The sequence below is a fragment of the Protopterus annectens genome, chromosome 6.part0 (assembly GCF_019279795.1).
Source record: "Protopterus annectens isolate FY-2018-M chromosome 6.part0, PAN1.0, whole genome shotgun sequence".
Lineage (NCBI taxonomy): Eukaryota > Metazoa > Chordata > Ceratodontiformes > Protopteridae > Protopterus > Protopterus annectens.
In genome coordinates, this window is record NC_056737.1 from 1,467,115,006 (window position 1) to 1,467,138,595 (window position 23,590).

At 38.0% G+C, this 23,590-nt stretch overlaps 1 protein-coding gene across 1 annotated transcript in view; it reads right to left on the reverse strand.

The window, feature by feature from the left end:
- Positions 1–23,590, reverse strand: part of LRP1B (LDL receptor related protein 1B) — a gene marked incomplete at its 5' end in the record, with an annotated part of 5,941,474 nt that overhangs the window by 2,109,767 nt on the left and 3,808,117 nt on the right. The window contains 2 exons of the mRNA XM_044073672.1: positions 6,676–6,863; positions 7,330–7,470. Of these exons, the coding sequence (XP_043929607.1) occupies positions 6,676–6,863; positions 7,330–7,470 (329 nt within the window). The remainder of the gene's footprint in view (positions 1–6,675; positions 6,864–7,329; positions 7,471–23,590) is intronic.

The window sequence follows — 23,590 nt, forward strand, 5'->3', positions numbered from 1 at the left end:
GCATCTTCCTGTACCTTCTGATAAGCTGCCTGACTCTGCTTCACTGTTTTTCTTGTATCTGTTTATTCTTTGAATGGCCTTTAGAATTCTTTGTATTCCCCTCTGCTAATCCTAACACAAGGATCAAACTAATTAATTATTCTAGTCTAAAGAGTTTTCCCAGAGCACTTCTCTCTTCTCCTGTATGGCCTGAAGCTAACCTGTGTGTTTCAGGCAGTAAGCCACCCTTTTGTTCAGGATCACTTGCTCTGGGTCTCCACTGAGTCAGGGTAACTGTTCCTAGCAGAAAGAAATGCTGCAATGTAAGAATAAGTTGAAGCTGTGTCAGAAGCAATTTGTTACAAAGTGCTTGCTATAAACTGAAAAATCATGCTGTTTCTCCAGGGTTTTTAACTTTTTCTGAACTAAATTTACTTTAAGTTGTACTACTTTTCTTAGTACATTACTTTTCTTTCTTCTCTGTATCATAATACTGCTGCATTATTTCAATGTTCTACAAAGGCTTTAAAGTATTACTTTTATCATCTTTTATCACCACCTTTTCCATCACTTTTTAAAGACCTGTTTTAATTGCAAGATTTGCAATTGTCTTATTTTCTTTTTTCTTTTACCTGCATCTTTAATATCATATGACAACCAACAAAGCCTTCATATTAGATGTTATAAATACTGGCAGGTTATGGATAGAGAGTGGATTCATTATTAATATGAAAGTTATCTGGCCACGTTCTTATTAATCAATCGCTTCATTACATCCCATCTAGGTTACATGGACATGATGCAACCAGAAGATGGAAAAGATACCACAAACGTGGACGTGATGCAACCAGAAGATGGAAAAGATACCATGCATAAGGTAAACAGAACACACTTAATAATTAAAATAATAGACAATGGCAAAACCAACTTAGCAATGGTATCTTAAAAAAATATTTCAAACATGTTCAGTTGTAGGAAGAATAATATTTATTCTGGTTTACAAGCTAAGAAGAATGTGCAATACAATGTAATTTGCTTTATAATTAGATCAATTGGCAAGTAAACCAAGTGACTCAGAAATTTCAGGATATAATTGGTATGATAACCAAGAAAAAAATGTTTTTTTTTTTTTTTGTGGGTGATATTATTTTATATGTGATAAATCTAGAAAAGGACAATTCTGTGCTGTAGAACGTTCAGAGAAATTTCAAGCCTTTTCAGGATATAAAATTAATGAATATAAAACAAAGGCTATAGCAGTAAATTATGTACCCATGCATGAACTGATTCAGCAATACACATATTTATGTGGAGATGATTAGATTAAGTATTTAAGTATTCAAATTTAAAAAAAGATTCTGTTATGGCAGCTAAGGATATGTGGGAAGAGACTAAATAGAAGATAATATAAAAATTGAGAAACTGGAAGCTCTTATTTATTGACATGGATAGTAAGATACGAGCAGTGAAGATGTGGTTAGTTCCTTTAGTTTCATGTACAGATCAGGCATATTTTTATCAACCAGAGAAAAAGTTGTAGGCAATAAATAATAAAGAGTTGAAGGAATTTATTCGGGAGCCGAAGAGGGCAATAATTAAGTGGGATAAGCTGATCCTCCTCATAGAGCAAGGTGGTTTAGAATTACATAATTTGTATGGATATTTTTGAGCTATGCAGTTAAGCCTCATATACCTAACAGAAGCAGAATGTTATAAATCAAAGTGGAAAGGGATAATGATGAAGCAGGAGGGGAGTTGTAAAAATAAGGAGAGAGAAGGATTTTTAATCCAATCTTTAAGGAGAATAGCAATATCCAAATTGAGTATTACATTCATAAAGTTGCATTAAGTAATCTAAGAACTAAGTCAACATGGGAATGGAGAAAGGACATTTTTTCAATAGGGGTGACTGCAAGTTGGGGTACAGGCCATAAGCAAGATGGAGATGAAATTTGCTGTAAAAAACTGCCAAAGGAAGCAATATATTGGGAGCAAATACACAGAAAGTTAAAGGGAATAGTATGGCATGAAACTAAACAGAAACTTGCACTAAGGTTAGAGGTTGCCTGCCCCACCTTGGATTGATATTAGAGTATAAGCAATGAGAAAGGGAATAGGGAAGTCCTCATTGAAAGACCAGCTCTAGTAGAGTTTATAGTTGAGTCTAGGATAGAAGCTGCTATTAAAAAAGTGATAATTATTGCATGGTAACTAAGCAACAATGGAAGGACATATGTATACCTCACAAGTATACAACAAAGTCCAGAAAGTTTAGAATTTTTGCTTGATAGTGATTGTATAGGTATTTTATACCCTTAGTAGACTTCAAAGAAATTTTCCTCAGGTAGATAGTAAATGCTGTAGGAGTGATGGGAAAGTTAAAAAGTATCATGTTTTCTGGGAGTGTGATAAGCTGGTAGATTTTAAAACTATTCTTCAGAGTACTCTGTCATAAATTCTGGGGGTACAAATCACAACTAAGGTAATGAATTTTTTGAGCTGAGACACAGGATCTGAATTGCCTAGACATTTTATGGCCTTATTAAGTTCAAAACTATTGGCTGACAAAACAAGCAATTACTAGAAAATGGTAAACAAAATCTAAACTAACTATAACTGAAGGACCGAATATTGTTAAAGAGATAAAAGAACTGAAAGTGAAATATTTATATAACAGAATGTGCAAATCACATAGAAATAAATGGAATTTGTGAAACAATATATGCAGAATAATGTTCAGAAGGAGGAGTGATGTTTAAGGAAGGTAGGAATTGTGCAACCTGTGTAATCATGGCCACACAGGTAAAAAACACACTCTCCAAAGCTAAGAATACAGCATCCATGGGACCAGATGACATCTCGGGCTGTGTACTACATGAACTACAAAATGAACTGGCACCTCACCTAAGTGTCATGTTTAATCATAGCTTCAACTCAGGCTTCATGCCCAATGAGTGGCGCACAGCTATAGTTATCCCACTCCACAAGGGGGGATCCATTTTGGATCCCGGGAACTATCGTCCCAGCAGTCTGACGAGCCTGATCTGCAAAGCCATGGAATGCATTATCATGGAACTTATAAACAAAAACATTGGCAACTTCAAACACCGGACCCCACCCATTTTGGCTTTGTAAAGGGCCAATCTTGTCTCCTCAACCTGATTGACTTTTTTGAATCAGTCTCCAGAGCCATGGACAAGGGTAAGGCGGTCCGCACAGCCTATCTGGACCTTGCCAAGGCTTTCAACACCATCTCCCACTCTGGAATCAGAGATAAACTTACTAAGCTGGGCATTACTCCCTATGTCACTTGATGGGTTGCCAGCTGGCTTACTGACATAACCGAGAGTCTAAAAGTAGCCGACTCCAAATCCAGCTCCAGACAAGTGACAAGTGGAGTACCTCAGAGTTCAGTCCTGGGACTGCTCTTGTTTGGCATCTACTTCTCTAAAGTATAGGCCAGCACTAAGGGACTCTGGCTAACAAAATTTGCAGATGACTGCAAACTGGGAGCCATTACTGAATCCCATAATGATGTGGATATTCTACAAAAGGGCCTTACAGAAACAGATGCTTGGTGCCAGAGCCATGGGCTCAAGCTAAATCCCAAGAAATGTATAGTTATCCCCTTTGGGAAAAAACATGTACCCATGAATTAACACATAAGTGGTAGTACACCAAACACAGGAAGTGTGATAAGGGACTTAGGGACACAGGTTGACAGTGGTCTCACCTTCGATAACCACATCGCCACAACAGTCAGGAAATCCTTCTATCTGGCACACCTCATCACTAAATGCTTTTCATCCAGAAAAAAGGAGGTCATTGTCCCACTGTACTCATCCCTCATTAGACCCATTATAGAGGTATGCACCTCACAAGACATCTGCAACAACTGGAAAGGCCACAGAAATACCTCACTATAAGACTCACAAGCCTAAAGCAGATGCCCTATGCTGACCATCTAAAAAAGTTCCAGCTATACTCTGTTGCATATCGCCTACTCAGAGGCGATCTCTGCTTAACATACAAGGTCATGTCAAACCCACAGCTATTGGACATGCTACACTTAAAGAAATCCCACTCCCTCATAGCCACATGCTCCAGCGATCTAAACCTTGTCATCACGATGAACAAAACATGCTGGAGGGATAGGTTCCTGACCCAGAGACTCCCCATACTCTCGTATAGACTGTCCATAAGGCAGGCAGAGTGCCTTTTTGGCCCTTTCCAAAAGAACCTTGACAACTGGATGGGAGATAGGAAATTCATCCTGGGGATCACATCAGTCACTCTGCTAGACAGGGGTCCAGGGAAGTAAATATTCTGGGAAGAAATAACCAGGGAATTGTTATAGCTAGGCTTGTATAGGCTCTAGGGCTGATAGCCTAGTACCAACCTATGAACATGAAATGTTATGAAGAAAAGGAACACATACACAGTGTATAATGCATGAAAAAATATTATGGTTTGCTTCCTTTTCTGGTAATGTATGTGTGCCTCTGTCTTAAATGACATTTTAATAAAGGTGTTTAAAAAAGAATCAGAGATAGCCTATTTACTGAATGTTTAACCTATGAACATGAAATGTTATGAAGAAAAGGAACACATACACAGTGTATAATGCATGAAAAAATATTATGGTTTGCTTCCTTTTCTGGTAATGTATGTGTGCCTCTGTCTTAAATGACATTTTAATAAAGGTGTTTCAAAAAGAATCAGAGATAGCCTATTTACTGAATGTTAAACAGGCCACTAAGAAATGGGGAACATTTGTGTTTGTCAGACAGTATGCATATCTCCAATATGGCTCATTACTAAATGGCCTTAGTGATCCTAGGAGATGATGTAAGCTATGTGTGATCTGAAATGCAATTAATGAAAATCTTAATTTTGACATGTTGGTCAAGAATGAGACAAGCTTTCTAAAACACAAAAACACAGAAGTGTGTGAATGTTAAACTCCAGATATGGGTAACAATATGCAAGGGGAGCCATGGAACATCCTGTATGGCACAACAATAAATAAGGTAGTATACTTCCAAAGAGTAACATGACAGGTACACCTGTATTGAGCTGGATTTGCATCAGCAGGTTAATGACCAGTGAATGTCATAGTGCCCATATACTTATTTTAAAGCAGTATACATCCCTAGTTAGCATTTGAATAGACAATCCTATGAATTATTAGCTTGGTCATACTGATAGTTTGTATAGTAATATTGATATTACTATCAGTGAAAGGTTTAACTATAAAAAAAAAAATAATAGTCTGGATGCTGGACAGAAGATATGATGTACAGAAATGGAGGTATTCAGGGAGACAAAGAGTACTGTGAAAATGCTCCAGGATAGTTTAAGTATGTTATAACAAAGCAAACAACTGACAAAATGTCCATACTCCAAAATGGACATTCAAGCAAACATCTCTGCACTTCTGGCTGTTGACCAAAGGAACTTAGGACCAAACTTTTTTCACACAATATGTGTGTGTGTGTGTGTGTGTGTGTGTGTGTGTGTGTGTGTGTGTGTGTGTGTGTGTATGTGAAAACCCCTCTTCCCAATATACCTTTAAATTCTACCAATCAGCACCCAGAAAAAAAAAGAGTTACTTAAATAATGTATTCCAGTTTAGTTGTCTGTTTAAACATTGTGGATGTACTGTATTATGCTAGAACACATTTCCTTGCAGATTAATATCATTTTTTAATTGTAATCCATATAATATGAATTTTTGTAATAATAAACCACACTGCCTTTGATCTTATTATATTCACAATTCTGACAGCGTGTAGAATGAGCAAGTATAATCATTTATATTCTAACAACATTCTTTTATCCAGTAGAAAAACTTGTTTTGTTTCCCCTGAATAGCTAATAATTCTTTGTTTTATCATTTTATGCATTGCCAGCTCTGCATTACAGAGGGATATCACCCTGACGGTAGCTCTGATAAGTATTAACATGTTTGCTGGAAAAGGTGATGATGGAAGGTAGGATTAAGTGACTTAACTGCTTTGTCTCTTTGGAGCAGGTAGGCAGGTAGAATGGCCTATTGCATTGCCAGTACTGGAAGATAGACATATATAGCATGTCATATATTAGCTGGAGAAATGTGCATATGCTTACCAATCTACATGCAAGTGCAAGCATTAATGGGGCATGTGCACAAATGTGCATGCATGCATGGGAAGATGCAACTGGCATTTGTATCTGTCAGCAACAGGCTGAGGACTAATAGCCAGTAAATATAAAATCCCCCATGGCTGCCCATATGAAGGCTACAGTTATTGGCTGTCACCTTAATGATGGGGAACAAATATGCAGAATCATAATTGAAAGGTATGAGGATGGAAACTTATTAAACAATTGCCATTGAAGTTTAACATTATTTGTTCTTAATTGGCCAAAAATTACAGAAATACACAGTGTGACAGAAACATTTCCTATTTTTGCAGAAATACCTTAGCCTGAAGTGAAATCATTATGATTCTAAGTCTATTTTATTTTCTTCTATGAGAACTATGCATGGTTACAACCCTACATTTAATTTAATTTGATGTTTATAATACCTGTAAAGGTCTTTTTAAGGCATGACAAACAGATTGCAATTAACAGTCTACTGAATTGAAACAAAATGATTTCATGGAATTATATAACATAAATAACCCAGACAATTATTCTTCATTGACTAACCTTGTATCCCACTGGAAGATCTTGACAGTCCTGAGTACAACCACTTTTTTCTCTATTTAGACATTCATTTACAAAGCATAGTATTTCATCAGAACCATCTCCACAGTCATCTTTGCTGTCACAGACAGTTTTTCCTGAAATGCATCTACCATTCTTGCATAAGAAAAATGAGTTGTTGCACATTTGCTCTGTAAAAATAAAACTGAAGTTAGAGTACAAATATTACAGGTAATCAGAAAACATTCTCATTTTGTGGAAATGAAGCTTAAAAATATATACAGTTTTAAAATTCAGTTTTTTTTCTTATACATTTTTAAGTCAGTAAGGACAGGGTAGATCTTATATTTACATGAAAAAAATTGTATAGGCAATAAAGCAGCATGTTCTTAGGATGTGCGAGGAAACTGGAATACCAAGAAAGACAGGACAAAATGTGCTTTATTTTCTTAATTAAGAATAAAACTTTACCTTTTTAAAGTTTAGATTTATTAACTTTACAAACATTTTACCCACATTATTGGATATTTTACAAACATGATAACTGATGAATTATGAATAACATATTATCTTACTGAAATAGCATTCATTTTAAATATATTTAAGAGGAAAATACTTAAATCATGCTTGTTAAATAAATACTGGGGAAACAAATACCTGAGATTTTGCACCTTGGATTTATAGGAGCTTCATCAGATCCATCAGAGCAATCAGTGTCACCATCACATTCCCAATGGCGATTTAAAAGACATCGCTCATTCATACAATGGAATTTTTCTGGACCACAAGTTGGATATTCTATACAGTGATCAAACAAGAACAGAAAAGGTTAAAAAATGGATTAGTTAGAAATATTGTGCAAACAAGATTTAGACCATCATCTTTCATTTTCTTGCTTAATTATCTTTATCTCTTTTACATATTGTCTTCAGAGAAATGCACTTATTTAGTATATCAGTCAGACTTCAATCCATTGGGGTTACAATTCAGTCATCCATCCATCCATCCATCCAGCCATCCATCCATCCATCCATCCATCTATTCACCCACTCACCCATCCATTTCTCCATCCATCCATCCATCCATCCATCCATCCATCCATCCATCCATCCATCCATCCATCCATCCATCCATCCATCCATCCATCGAGCCATCTGTCCATTTTATAAGCTGCTCATTCCTGTAGTTGTTGCAATATAAGCAAGATAAACTAGACAGACCAGACTTCCTTATCACCAAAAATAGCACTCATCTCATCTTATCTTGGATGAACCGTGGTCACTTCTATTAAAGCTGAGACATATAATTCTCCACCATATCCAGGTTTGTTTTGAGACTTTCTGTAAGTCAGCCATATCTCATAAACCTCTCATGGAAGACACTGTTTCAAAACATGCAAAAACAGAAGTTACGGCTTTCCTGACAGAATGTAGAGACCAGGAAAACAAATGAAACAAAACTAGTCCCAATCAATTGCTACTACTGTTTCAACATTTTTTTTAATAAATTAAGTGATTTTGTCAGTTATATAGACTTCATCAGAATAAACTTTATTTTGTTATAACATTTTAAACAACCCACTGTAGGTCACATGAACGATTAATTCAAATATGAAAAGAAATAGTAACTATCTCCACTAAAGTCCAAATACTAAGTATATTGGCTATTTCAGCTTTCTGTTTAAAAATACAATTGATGTTGGTCATTTCATTAATACCAGGACACGTACATGCTTCCAACCTAAATAGCCACCATAATTTCCTACTCTCCTAGAGGTTTCCCAATTATTTTTCAAGGGACCTACATTAATCTTGTCCAAAACAGTAAACATAAATTTTGAAAAACCTTATATATAAAAGCATGCCAAGCTAGGCCATTTTTGCCATTCTTACTTCTGATAGTATAACAATTCTCGTACATTCTCTCCTTCAATGTACACTCAGTTTTCTCTTCATAAAAGACCCTACATAAGTAACAAGAAGCTAAATATACCACTGCCTTGCTACCACAGTCCTTTTTAGGAATGGTGCCAATCTGATGTATTGTGTTCAAAAAAATCCCCCCTTGTGTATTTCTTAATATAAATTAAAGGACACTGGTTGCAGAAAATACATCTAGTTCTCTGGTGCTAACCATGTTGTGGATCGTTTTTCTTTCAAACTTCATCTTCATATTTACACCCCTTCTAAAAATATAGGAGAGATGGGGTCTCACACTGTCCCTAATTGTGCCAAAATGAATAAGAGTTTCCCATTATGTATTAATAATATTCTTAACCAAGGTCATATTATTAGAATATATAAAAACTAACCTTTCTCCTACTGAAAAGTCTTTAGTAATACAGGCCTTCAATTTACCTCCCTTTACCATAGGGGCAAATCTGTCAGCCCTCCCAGTTATAACTTCCTTCATTTTCTCATATAAAATACAGTTTGGATACCCTCTTTCTTTAAACAGATCCACCAAAATGTAAGTTGCTCTAAAAAGATGATCCTCATATACTAGTCTAGAAACCTGGGCCATTTGACCCTCCACAACACTGATCTTTTACTTACATGTGTGGCAACTTTGGAAATGTAAGTTAATTACTGTTTCTTTAAGTATTTGAATGAATTGTTTATGTGACCTACTTTGGAGATTTTATAAGGTAGTTATAACAAAATAAATTTTATTCTGATGAAGTCTGTCTAATGCATGAAAACAATTAATTTATTAGACATATGTGGTGACAATAGTATCAGCTGATTGGGACTAGTTTTGGTTCTTCTGGAAGACATTAAGGGCATTATTATTACATTCCAAAATGACCTTGAATGGCTCCACTGAACACAGAGGACAATGGCTGTGCTCTATGTTCCATCAAAATTGCTAAACTTCTCACTCTGTCATGAAGACATATCCCAGCAATCCTGCAAGGGAACCTTATTTTTGTTACTTAAAGCTCATATTGTATTGCTTTGAACACTACCTAAATCTCAGGACCATAGGTGAAGACAATGACATATATCAAGTGGTAAATTAAAAACTTTGTCCTGTGCCTCCTTTTCTTTCTTTCTTTTTTTTTTCAAAACATTTTTGTGAGTTGAGAAAAGTACATATTTTATAACTCTTTAAACTAATTAATTTTAACTTTAGTTAGCACTGTCAAAAGAAAACAATACTGAAACATAAATTTCACAACTGAAAGTTTGTGTATATATATATATATATATATATATATATATATATATATATATATATATAATGCAGTGGGATAGTCTAGTCTAGCTAACTAAATAATTTCATTTACTATTTGCAAAGTGTTATTCTATACTGCACATATGCCACTCTTAATTGCGTTAAAGCCATAAATAATACCATATTGATTGTCTTCTCATATGTTAACAAATCAGCAAAGCATCATTTCAGTCTTATCTAAATTCACTGATATTTTTTGCCCAAAATGTAAAGTTAATAATTTGATTTATATATATATTTTTTTTTTTACTTTTACTGATGTGATTTTTTATTGTGTATATTTCTGATTAATGCCAGGAAGTCTGTAAACTTTGGAATATAGCCTTTCATCCATATATTTTTTTTTTTTTGCAATTGATTTCCTTAAAACATACCACAAAATAGGATATTGTTCATTTTAATACAAGTTGGAGTTGGGACAATGTAATAAGATGGATGTAACTCATTTTCACTTCACAATAGCAATGGTGCATAACATACTTATGTCGGTGAACACCTAGGGCACAATGCTTGCAGGAGCACTATTTCCATATTTCTTTTATAGCAACAATATACCATTTCTTTGTTTTAAGAAACAAGCAAATATTTTATTTGTCTGATTTTCTAATTTTAACTGATCAAGTTTTTTTGTATTTCATGTAATTCTTTGTCCCATTTTTTTTTTGACAACCAATTAGTGACTCTACCAAAACGATATGCTTTTAGTGCATCCCATAAATAAATTTCTGAAGTATCTTCTATATTATTAATTTCTATAAAGGAAAGGATTTATTTAATTAAAAAAGTCCTTAAATATTTTAAACAAGTTATATATATCGGTAATCTTCTTATTTTAACATTATTATTAAATTTCAAAAACAGCTCAAAGGTAATTGCATTGTAACCTGAACGCAGACAGGTTATTGTTTTGACTTTGCCTAGTGTTTCAATCAGGCTATTAGAGACATAAACTCTATCAGTTCGGGATTGTCTTCCATACCTGTGGGAATAACGGGTAAAAAATAATGAATTTGGTTCTGAAAATTCATTTATATCTCTGAGATGAAACAATCCAGTTAATTTTAACAATGCCTTTGCAGATGCCTGTATTCTCCTCTTACCTATTGTGTTAGTATCACTTGGTGTATTGACAATCTGGAGTTTGTGTTTACAAAATCCAGGAATCTCTCTGCTTGTACGTTTGGTGCTGTATATGATTCCCAGTTAATATTGGAGTAATTAATGTCATCCATGAATATGATACTGGGCTGGATGGTGAGTGTTTCCAATAAGTTTAAATATATGGTATGTGTTTCCTGTGTAATAGAGGGTGGGCTATAACTTGCAAGAAAGTGAAGTTTGGATTCTGCATATGGTAATTTGAACATGGAGTAGCTCAAGTGCATTGCCCTGTTTGACCAGTCTTGAGGTAAATTTATTTTTGATATAAATCAGGACATGTCCACCTTTAGTCCCTGGCTGTGTAGTAAGTGGTTTAAATGTGTGGAAGACACTATAACCTTTCGCTGTTGATGTGCACTCTGCACCTTTAAACCATGTCTCAGTGACCACACAGACATCAGCATTCTCTAAGGTGAGGAGAGTGTCTAGGGAGTGCCCTTTTTGTTTAGACTCCTAGCCTTGTGCAGTTTGCTAGGTTGGAAGTGCTTTCAGTTTGAAATTGCCTAAAAAGGCATTATGGGGAAAGACAATGTTTTAGCTAATATACGAAAGCCTAGAGGAGAGAGGTGCAGACCATCCCTGGCAAAGCAGTGTGGTCTGTTGACCATCTGTTGACCATCTCCTTTCATGCTGACAAATACTGAACCCCTTAGAATGACACCAGAAACTAAGCCAACTATTAAATTCATTCAACATTTGTTTGTATTGTGGCATTATCCTTGAAGAAAGTAAAATGCTGCTCAATGCTAGGCTCATACCAGCCTGGGAAACATATTCCAAGAGCTCCATGATATCTCTCTTCATATAGTCTAGGGATGTACTTCTCAAGTCATTTACACCCACATGGACTATGACTGAGCACACTGGTACTTGTGGTTCAGTGACCTGAGTGTAGAAGCAGCAAAGCGAATGTTCTATTTTTAGGCATGGAAAATGGAAGGCTATATGGGAAGAATCTCAGATATCTGAATAACAGAAATATTTCAAAGTCTCGGGTGATGAGCAACCAAAATTGTCACAAGTATTTATGTCACAGGAAAACAGAGACTGTGAGAACCTGTAATAGTCAAGAATAACAAAGTGGTTCCCCTGGCCATGCCTGTGAGAAAGCTGTGACATAAAAACTGTTCCATTTAGAAGATTTGGTGTGGAAAATGAGTAATCCTGTTTCAATTTCTGCATATGGAAGAACATTGACACAACCATATACAGTCATATGGGCAGTATGAGACCTGATGCTGATGCCAAGGATGGGAAAATAGCATTTATTAAAAGGCTTCTTATTGAGGCCAGTATTTTTATAATAGTTTTGAATGTGTCAAACGAGGTTATGGCAAATTCTAACATTTTAGGTTACATTGATGACATTGTGGTTTTCAATAGTAATATTAATAACACATTGTTTTATTTAATTGTATTTGTTTCCCAATAATCCAACTGGTATGTCATCCATTTTCAGTGGAGGCTAAGTGGGAAAAGCTCTACATAGGCTACATTTATTTATTTATTGACATTTCACTACTGGAAAGTCACTGAGTAGGAGCCCATTTTCAATGGAGGCCTGGGGAGAAAAGCTCCAAAGTATTGCAAAACATTTTAAGAATAATCACTTTACAGACATTAAAGAAAATGAAAAAAAAAAACAAATACAGTTTAAATAATTATAACAAATTAGACACAGTATGAAAATATTGGTTAAAAGTGGCTGGACATTATATGACAATGATTTAACAGAGAAATATTAGCCTTTTTATAGAGAAATTAAGTAAGTCAGTATAATACAAAGAGGAACTGCAATATGAAGTGAAAGAGAAACAGGCTTATGGTATATTTAAAGAGAAAGCCACGAGAGAGAAATTGATAAAGGTATATCAAGGTAGTTGTAAATACAATCATATGTAACTGAAAAGCAATCTATACATAGCATGAAAACATAAATATATACCCAAAAGACTGTATATACAGGCAGTTATTCTGCTCAAAGAAAAGTAAGGATCCACATAGTATGTTATCAATAGTTTGTACAAATAATATTCATTAACAAAATTAAGTAATTTTTAGCATTTTGAAAATAAAATGAATAGGAGAAAAATAGATTAGACAAGGGGAGAAATAGGGAGACACAGATGTTAGAAACTGTTTAGTAGGAGGATTTCCTAATAGTAGCTAACAGATACAGGAAAACAAGCATGAAAATAGTTGGTATTTTTTTTATATGCTTTTGCTGTAGTTTTTAGTTTGTGTAATGTGTAAGGTTGAAATTGCAGTGTCGAAAAACTTGTCTATGCATGAGTCTTTTCAATCATGTATGGCACAAGTCCATTTTCAAGTTAGATCATTTTTTAGTTGTTTTGAAATATTTTAATGTTTAATATGTATATTTTCTTTTGAGACTGAATTATTTTTTCCTCCAAAATTAAAACATATTGAATCATCATTGTAGTATGATGGTTGTTAGGTTTCTGTACACGTTCAGACTTATGAGTTCTCATTTGCCTGGGTATGCTATGTTTTGGATTAGGTTTTTATAACAGGACATCTCAGTGTATTCATAGTTTCATAGTTTAGTACTAGGCTATCTGCCCTGGGGCATTTGTAAGCCTAGCCATAGTAATGTGGCTTTCGCCACCCCATAAAATGGTACAAAAATGCACAGAATAGATTTAGAATACTGTGCCTCTGTCTAGTAGTGACACAGTGAAGGTCCCCTTATATAATAGAATTAGTTTACTGTGCCCCTGTCTAGTAGTGACACAGATGTGACCCCTGGGTTAAACTTACGATCTCCCATCCACTCATCAAGATTTCTCTTGAAGAGAGTCAGTGAGGGGCTCTGCCTAACATGAACTGGGATCTTGTTCCAGAGCATGGGAAGCCTCTGGGTTATGAATCTATCCCTCCAGCATGTCCTATTCATACTTGTGCCAAGGTTTAAGTCTTTAGCTCTCGTGGTTCTGATGGATTTGGATTTTTTTGAGGTGGAGCATGTCCATCAGTTCCTGTTTGGACATGGCCTTGACTTTTAGGCAGAGATCACCTCTGAGCAGGCGGTATGCTACTGAATAGAGCTGGAGTTTCTTTAGTCTGGCAGAATAAGACATATGTTGGAGACCCATGATCCTCTTGGTGAGGTACTTTTGTGGTCTCTCCAGCTGTTGCAAATGCCGGGTGAGGTACATACCAAATGGGGCATTGTACTCAATCATGGGTCTGATGAGGGAGGAGTATAGGGGTACAATGACATCCTTGGATCTGGATGTGAATCCCTTCATGATAAGGTGTGCAAGGTAGAATGTTTTTCTAACCACTTTGGCAACGTGGGTGTCAAATGAGAGGTCGCTGTCGACTTGGGTCCCTAGGTCTCTGATTACTTTTTCCGTACTCAGTGGGTTGCTGTCTATGTGATAATTTGTGGGTACTTTGTTTTTCCCAAAGGGGATGACTATACATTTTTTGGCATTTAGTTTAAGGCCATGACTCCAGCACCAGTTGTCCGTTTCTGTGAGGCCTTTTTGTAGGATGTATGTGTCCGCTGGTGTATCGACTATGGCGCCTAGTTTGCAGTCATCTGCAAACTTTGTCAGCCACAACCCTCCCATGTTTGCTTTAACATCTGAGAAATAAATGCCGAACAAGAGGGGTCCCAGGACAGATCACTGTGGGACACCACTTGTGACTGGCTTTGAGTCTGACATTGCTCCAGCGATTTTAACTTTATGGGTTCTGTCCTTTAGCCAGTTTGCAACCCATCTAGTGACATAAGGGTTTACATTTAAGCTGTTGAGCTTATCTATGATGCCTGAGTGGGGTATTGTGTGAAGGCCTTAGCCAAGTCCAGGTAGGCTGCATGGACTGCTTTGCCCTCATCAATGGCTCTAGTGACTGTTTCAAAAATGTCAACCAGGTTCAAAAGGCAGGATCTGCCCTTTACAAAGCCGAACTGGGTGGGGTCAAGTGTCTGTAGGTCCCCAATGTCTCTGTTTATGAGTTCCATAATGATTCTTTCCATAGCTTTGCAGACCAGGCTGGTTAAGCTTATGGGGCGGTAGTTCCCAGGGTCTGTAGAGGTACCCCCTTTGTGGAGTGGGACCACTGTTGCTGTATGCCAGTGTTCAGGTACATATCCTGTAGTAAGGCTAAGGTTAAATAGCATTTTTATGTGCGGGTTTAGCTCCTCTTGGAGTTCACGTAGCATGCAACCCGGGATACCGTCAGGTCCCATTGATGCTGTGTTTTTAGCTTTGCTGAGGGCGGCTCTCACCTTGACATCTGAGATGACAGGGAGATTACATTCAACTGGGATAAGTATTTCTTCTTTTGGGGGTGAGGGAGGGGAGAAATTTGCACTGAACCTGTCAGCCAGAATGTTGGCAATATCTGTGGGTTCAGTGTATTTTTTGTTGTTGTGAACTAACTCTGAGCATATCTGAGGGTTTCCGCCAAGGTTTCTAACATAGCTGAAGAAGGCTTTGTGATTATCTTTAGTGTCCTTGGCGATTTTTCTCTCAAAGTTAGCCTTGGATGTTTTTATGAGAGAACGTAGTTTTCTGCTGGTGTTGATCAGAGATGTCTTCCCTTTATGGGATTTTGCTCTGTCATGCAGTAGCTTCCTTCTTTTGTTATACAATTTGTTAATGGCTGAGGTCCACCAGACAGGACACTTGCCTTTGGTGGAGAGGGACTTGGATTTATTTGGGATTGCATGATCCATGCATTCTTGGAGATGTCCATAGAAAGCATTTGTGAAGGATTCAGCATTGTGGGATGTGGTATCCACTGGCCCAGTGGGCTTAAAGGATACCATCTCAGTCTTAAGAAGAGTGAAGTCTGCTTTTGAGAAGTTTTTACTGTGGTCTTTTGTGCTGGGGTGGAGGTGGGATATGTATATCCAGGGTGATTAGTTTGTGGTCAGATCTCACTAGTGAGAGGTATACCTCGGTGTGGAGCATTTTGTCTCCATGTTTGTGATGATCAGGTCTAGTATATTATCTCCCTAGTGGGAGAGGTGACTAGTTGTTCCAGTGCATTTGAATTTATGAATTCCAGGAACCTTTGGGCTAGGGTGTTAGGGCTAGAATAATGTACCCAATCTATGTTAGGGTAGTTGAAGTCTCCCAGTATGATGGTATTTTGTGATACATTCATATCCTCCAATGTCTTCAGGAAGGCTGAGTGGGGTTCCTGAGATTGGGAGGGTGGTCTGTAATATGCTACCAGTTGTATAGCAGTTTTGCCTATGGTTAGTTGCACCTGTATGGTCTCCGATGCTTCATGTGTTGCTACTAACCTGGAGGTGTGGGTGTCCTTGATGAATATGGACACTCCCCCTCCCTTTGTGGTTCGGCCCGGGTTTTGGGGCCAAAATGCATGATATGAGGTATAGCCTGGTAGCACTGGGGTGCTCTCAGGAGCCTTGAATCAGGTCCCAGTCACTGCACAGACGTCGATGTTCTCCATACTGAGGAGTGCATCGAGTGCCTGCATCTTGAGATTTAGACTTCTGGCATTGAGCAGCATTACCCTTAGTTTTTTTCCATTTTTTTATCTAAGGAGGTGGGTTTGTCTTTTCAGCCTTGCCTAAAAAAGGCATTATGGGGGTGGCAAGAGCCTTAGCCAATATCCGGAAGCCCAGTGGTGACAGGTGCAAGCCATCCCTTGCGAAGCAGCGTGGCTTGTCCAACATGACATCTCAGGCAGACAGACATTGGATCCCCTTAGAATGACACCAGTACTTGAGCCAATTATTAAAGCTGATCATCTTGTCTTTGTATTGTGGCATCATTCTTGGTGAGGGCAAGATGCTGCTCAGGGTCAGGGTCATACCAGCCTGGGCTACATAATCAGAGAGCTCCTCTATGTCTCTTTTCATGTAGTCCAGGGAGGTACGTCTCAGGTCATTCACGCCAGCATGGACAATGACTGAGTCATATTTGTACTTGCTTTGGGGTGACCTGAGTGCATGTGTTATGTGGTGGATCCTAGCTCCCGATAGGCAGCTCACAGTCACCCTCTCCTTGTTCAGCCTGGTAAGCGGGACATCAGTGTGTCTGACTATAGAGTCACCTATTACTAGTGTATCAGGCATGGTGTTTGGCCTTAAGGGCTGTGATTGATTGACACACTGATTTATTGAAGTATGTGTTGCATGTGTTTTGTTTTGAGGTGGTGGATTTTTGGATGTCTGCTTTGGGAGCCTCTGTTGTTTTGGTAAGTTTTTTATTAGAGCCTCCGAGTATGTCTTTGTGTTTTTATGTGTTTGGTTTGCAGTTGTGGTAGGTCTATGTGGGACTGGGTTTGTTGTGGGTGTGGTTACCATCTCCTCCTGTCTGGTCATGCCAGCCCTGAGTTGAGGGAGTTCAGCCTCCAGTTTGGCTATATAGTTGCATCTCTCACATGTATTTGTGTTTGTTGGGTGGAGGAGAGGGTTGTCTATGTACATGAGACAATTGTAGCATTGTCTCAAGATACCCAGATTAACCAGCTGAACTGGAGAGGACACCAGTTGTCTACCACTCGACATGCTAGAACAGTATAAGGGAGTGCTGTGCCTTTAAAGGAAGTGGATATTCACAGGGGTGGTAGGTGGATGTAGTGCTTACTTAGTATGAGAGTGCTTACTTAGTAGAGAAGTTTTGAGAACAAGTGCTAGGCTTATAATATAGCGAGTAGTCTGATTATACTAAGAGTAGAGCTTCCTTAAGGGAAAATTTGAAGAGCAGACTTGGCGGAGCCAGAAGAAGTTTAACCTTGTTTAACAGGCGTTGCGCTATGCGCTGTCAGCAAAAGCAGCAAATGCGGATTTTAAACAGGGAACTTCAAGAGCTAGAAATGGTCCAAAACAACCAATTACTACAGCTCTTGTGCTGAGGTCACTTCCTACAGGGACAGGTAGGCTGCTCAAGGCTCCCCACTCCCACTGGTGAGCAAAGAAACTTCCTTCTATCCAAGTAATGTAATGGACAACACAGGAACTACACCACAGCCCAGAATACAGCAAAGCCTGTAAACTGGTCTAAACTAGTCGAGGAGAGGTGGGAAAACAAGGATTATTTTTTTGTTTTTTTTATTTAAAGGTTCATAAGATCATAGGTTAGTAGGCTAATGCCCACCTTGGTCTTTATAAGCCTAGCCTTGGAAGCCACCCCAGTTTTGTCATGGATTATCTTGGATGCCTATATGGTGGTGTAAGACGGTAGCTAAGGTTATGTGGGGGAATACTAGTTGGGGGCTTAATTTACTTACTGTCAATGTCTGTCCATCAGTTGGCATGCTGGCCATGTGATTTCTTATCCATTGATCAAGATTTTGCTTGAAAAGGATCAGAGATGAGCTCCATAGTGTGGTAATCCTTTGAGACACATATCGGTCTCTCCAGCATGTTCTATTTATGTCACAAGAATTGGCTATAGTATTTCTGGTGAAGTTTGTTTTGTGAATGTGGATGTGCAAGACATCCATCAGAGCCGGATCAGCGCTGGAGCTAAGGATGCCTTACATACTAGGCATGGATTGTGGATCTGAGGATGCCTTACATGCTAAGCATAGATTGCCTCTCAGTATCCCGTAAAAGACTGAGTACAGAGATAGGGCCTTAAGACAATCTGTGATGGACAGGTATTCATACCCTGGACTATCCTGGTGAGGAACCTTTTAGGACATTCTGACTGTTGTAAGTGCCTGGTAAGGTACTTGCCAAAGGGGGCATTGTACTCAATGATGGATCTGATAAGGGTTGAGGAGAGTGCCATTATAAATTCCTTCAACCTGGATGCCATACCATTGTTTATGAGTTGGGTGACATAGAATGATTTTCTTACTATCTTGGCTACATGTTCATCAAAAGCCAGATTACTTTCTATATATGTTCCCAGATCCCTACCATACTTGAACTACCAGGTCACATCTTAAGTATGTTCTATCAATGGAATAATTAGCATGTGTGGATGATTTCCCAAAGGGCATGATATTGCATTTCTTATCTGTGAGTTTTAATCCGTGGCTTTGACACAAGTTATTTTTTTCTGTTAGACTTCCTTGTAGGATGCTGTTGTCACAAGGGAATCTATGATAGCTTCCAAGTTGCAGTCATCTGCAAACTTGGTGACCCAGAGGTCAATGACAATAGATTTGACTTACAGAAGTAAATGTCACACAGGAGCAGGCCCAGCTTGGAGCACTTAGGTACTCCACTGACAACCAATCTCCTGGTAGAGGTGGTCTCACCAATTCTGACTTCTTGGGTCCTATCTGTGAGCAGACCTACTACACAATGAGCTACATAGAGATTTATGGCTAGTTCTGACAGTCTGTCATTAATAAGTTGGTGTCAGTGGTTCAACAGGTAGCACCTTCACCTTTGCTGCACAAGGCTGTGTGTTCTATTCCCTCAGCAAGTAGATTGATAGCTGACACCACAGTGCAGCATAAAAGTGGTGCTGCACTCCTGAGTGAGTCATCTTTCAGATGGCATGTTAAACAAGGCCCCATTTGCTTTAGTTGATGGCAGCTCAGGTGGATGTAAAGGATCCCACAGCACTTAATGAAAAGAGTATGAGGAAGTTTCCCAATATTCTATCCAAATTTCCCCTAGTAGTAGAAGTACTACCTCAAATCTTGTAACCTAGGTAAAAAACTTTCTTACACTGTGAAGGACACCAATGAGGAAGAGAAAAGGCAAACACTACTAAAAACTCCTGATGTCCACCACGGCAGTAAAACTTAATAGTAAAATCAAAACTTTAATGAAAAGAATATAATATAAAATAAGCAGTCCTCAGTCTTCCGATAAGCGCTTTCGGCAAATAAGCCTTCCTCAGATCGTATAAAAAGGACTGTTCAGCTTTTGTATTTATAAGGCATCATAGCCATTCCTATTTTAGTTCTCTGACACGCCTTTGTTGCAAACCAAAAGGAGGCCAGCTAGCAGAGAGGTATAATTTCCTTCTTTGTAATTAAAGGGGGAGTGCTTCTCTTTACTATAGGATTGTATATGAGAAAACTAATAGCTATGGATGTGAATACATTATATGAATGAAGCAACATTCAAGTAAACTTGCTAATCATATTCCTTCTATTCTTAAGTGCAGGTTTTAATGGCACAATAGTATTCAAACCTGGTGATCTGTTTGCTCTTAAATTAATTATCCAGCATGTTTCCCTTAGCTCTGTTCGATTATGAACATCACCTCCTCTTGTGGTCTGACAGACTGCCTCTATGGCCTTAAATACAAAGTAATGAGAAGGATACTGTGCTACGTGGGCTGCTAAGGCATTATTGGGATCTTTCTGTGTGATGTCCCTCAAATGTCTGAGGATACGTTCCTTAAGACGTTGACCTGTTTTGCCAACATAGAAAGCACTACATTCGCAGCAAGTCGCTAAGTATATGATGTGGGAACTAGTATAATCAGCATAGACATTAAAAATGGTACTGTTGCCTGGAGTATGGATGTGCAAAAACATTGGAGCTGTCAATGGAGTTGCAAGCTTTGCATCTTAAGCACTTGAAAGTGCCCTTTCTATTAGAATTGGGCCTATTTCTTTCTAATCCATCTTTGTTGCAAATGAGACATTTCAAATTCTTCTTATTCTTGTATAGGAATCTGGGCTGTTCACCTACAATGTCTCTTATTTTGTCATCAGTTGTCAATACCGGCCAAAACTTCCTAATAACTTCACATACTTGCTTATTGTCAGCAGTGTATGTTAGCAAACATTTAAGTTGCTGTGATTGAGTTTTAGGATCCAGGCTCTCATGATGACTCGATGTGGGTTCAGAGAAGTAGGGACGTCCCTTTCCTCTCCTTAATTCATGTGGATCATGCTTCAATCTTAGATTCTTTCTTTTATAGGATATTTTACTTAAATGTGTCTCAATATTTCTCTGTTCTGCTGCAAAGTCTTCATTCTCAGTACTTAATCTTGAGGTTCTTAAGATCTGATTCTCAAAGATGTCAAAAATATGTCCCGGGTGCATACTTCCCCTATGCAGATAATGATTTCTCCAGGTTTCTTTTTTATGAATTCCTGTACTGATAGCTCTATCAGGATGCAGATGAATCTTTACATCCAGAAATTCTATGGTCTCCGAAGAATGTTTAACCACAACCTCTAGAAAATCAGTGCTCTCGTTGATAAAGTTGACAAAAAGGTCCAATTGTGTAGAGCTGCCTCTCCAAAGGATAAAGACATCATCCACAAAATGGCCGTAGTACACTAGATATTGTTTCCAAGTGCTGGGTATCAGTTCATTATGTTCCCACTCAGCCAGAACCAAATTAGAGTAACTATTTGCACATAGGGTGCCCATAGCAACACCCCATGTCTGCAAATAGAAAGAATCCCCATACATAAAGATGTTATTTTCCAATACAAGTTCCAGCAAGGAACATATTGGTTCTACTTCCATACTGTTCCTTGCTAGGAAAGATCTTATTGCCTGTAGACCATAGTCATTCAGAATCACCGTAAACAAACTCTTGATGTCCATTGTCACTAGTAACAAATCTTCATATTTCTTGAGGTCCTTAGTAACTAAAAAGAGTTTTTCCAGAAAATCTCCTGGGTCCTTCAATACAGTTCCTGCTAGTGGCAGGGCCTTATTTAATTCATTTTCCACGTACATGGGAACAGGTTCAGTTACCCACCCCCTACCAGAAACTATGAGACGTAGGGGTGGGTCAACTGGATCCTTGTGAATTTTGGGGAGTCCGCTAATGTATGGAAACATAGGTTTAGGGCAATCAAAGAACTCATATAGTTCTTGTGAGATATTTGCCTCTATCAATAGATCATATAGATGGCTATGAAAACGATCTACCTTAGTCGTAGCTTCACTGCAACTTAATCTCTTATACGTTCTTTCATCATGCAGCATATAGAGCATTTTGTGCCTGTACCATATGGCTTCCATCACTACTATACATCCTCCTTATCAGCAGGCTTGATGACCAAGCTGTCTGTCTCCTTTAGCTGCTTCAGCATTTCATTCTCATTAGTAGTTAAATTGAAGAAACGTCCTTGTCCTTTGGTTGTATTACCCCTTAGTTTGAAGATTTCAGCTTCACATAATCTCAAGAACATCCCCACTGGTGGAGGATTAGGGGAACAAAGCTACTCAATTTTGTATAAGGTAGCCGTCTACTGTCATCTTCTAACCTGGTCAACAAAGGAAAATACATTAATACATGAACAAATAAACACCTGAGTGATGTATTGTATTAAATGCCTTGGCCAGGTCAAAGTTGGCAGAATACAGTGTTTTCCCTCATTCATAGTCTTGGTGACCCTCTCAAAGAAGTCTTGGAGGTTGAGTATGCAAGAATTTCCATCAACAAAGCAAAACTGGAAAGGGTCCAGTGTCTGTCGGTTGCCAATATTTTTGTTGATTATTTCCATGGTAATTGTTTCCATAGTTTTGCATACTGGACTTGTCAAACTGATGGGTCTGTAGTTCCCAGGATCAGTTTTTGGTCTACCCTTATGAAGCGGGATGGTCATTGCATAATTCTATTCAGTCTAGTTTATTTAGTACATTGCAGTGCAGTGCTGTAGTACCTTCTATTCTGAAGATGAACAGCAACTTCAGCTTCTTTCTTCCAGCTTTGTTGGAGTTTCTGTAGGAGCGTTGACGGGACTTTGGTTAGGACTGAACAAGCAGAGTAGAGATTCCATAGGAGAAGGGACGGAACAGTAGATAAGCAACCAGGGTTTCTCATATAAACTTCAACCCTTTGTAGAAGTCAATGCCTTTAGTCGGACTTAATATTATAATTGATATGCTGATCATATTGTAGATTTTATTCTGTGATAACATTACCTGACTTTCAACATAATTTTATAACAATGTAGGGATGGGAGCATGGTTTTACAACAGTACCCCCCACCCCAATGTGCAGTGGCAAGGCCCACCCAAATCCCACCCAACAGTCTGCCCATGACCAAAAAGACAAATACACCAACTCAGAGATCGAACTACTTTGAGGAAGAAGATAAAGTACATGACATCACAAATATTACTTTTTTTCCTTGTGCTTTTTGCAGGGGGCCAGCCCACCTGTAGCTCCCAAGTATATAAATACAAATATAAAAACTCCGAGATCACACTACTTTGAGGAAGAAGGAAGGAATATCAGTGATGTGACATGCAAATCTGCATAACATGTCAATCGTGCATCATTTGTATGCTGTATCACAGGCATTAGGCATGTTGATCACTATGGCCGTGCCCACTCTTACATGGAAAAAATGTGGGGAGGGGGGCACTGTTATAAAACATCACCAACATGAGTATTTACTTACTTTTACCAACTAAATATCACAAAGAAGAAAACTCTGCTTTAAATAATCCACTTGTGCTTTGTTGATGAAGTTTAAAAAAGGCCCAGGCATACATGTCTACAGCTAGTTAGGTTTGACTTTGTTAGTCTGAATGTACCCATAAAGATTTTAAAAAGTAAAGAGTAAAAAGTATCGGGTATTCAGAAGCCATGATGTAGCTGTATCACTGTTATGTTCTTAA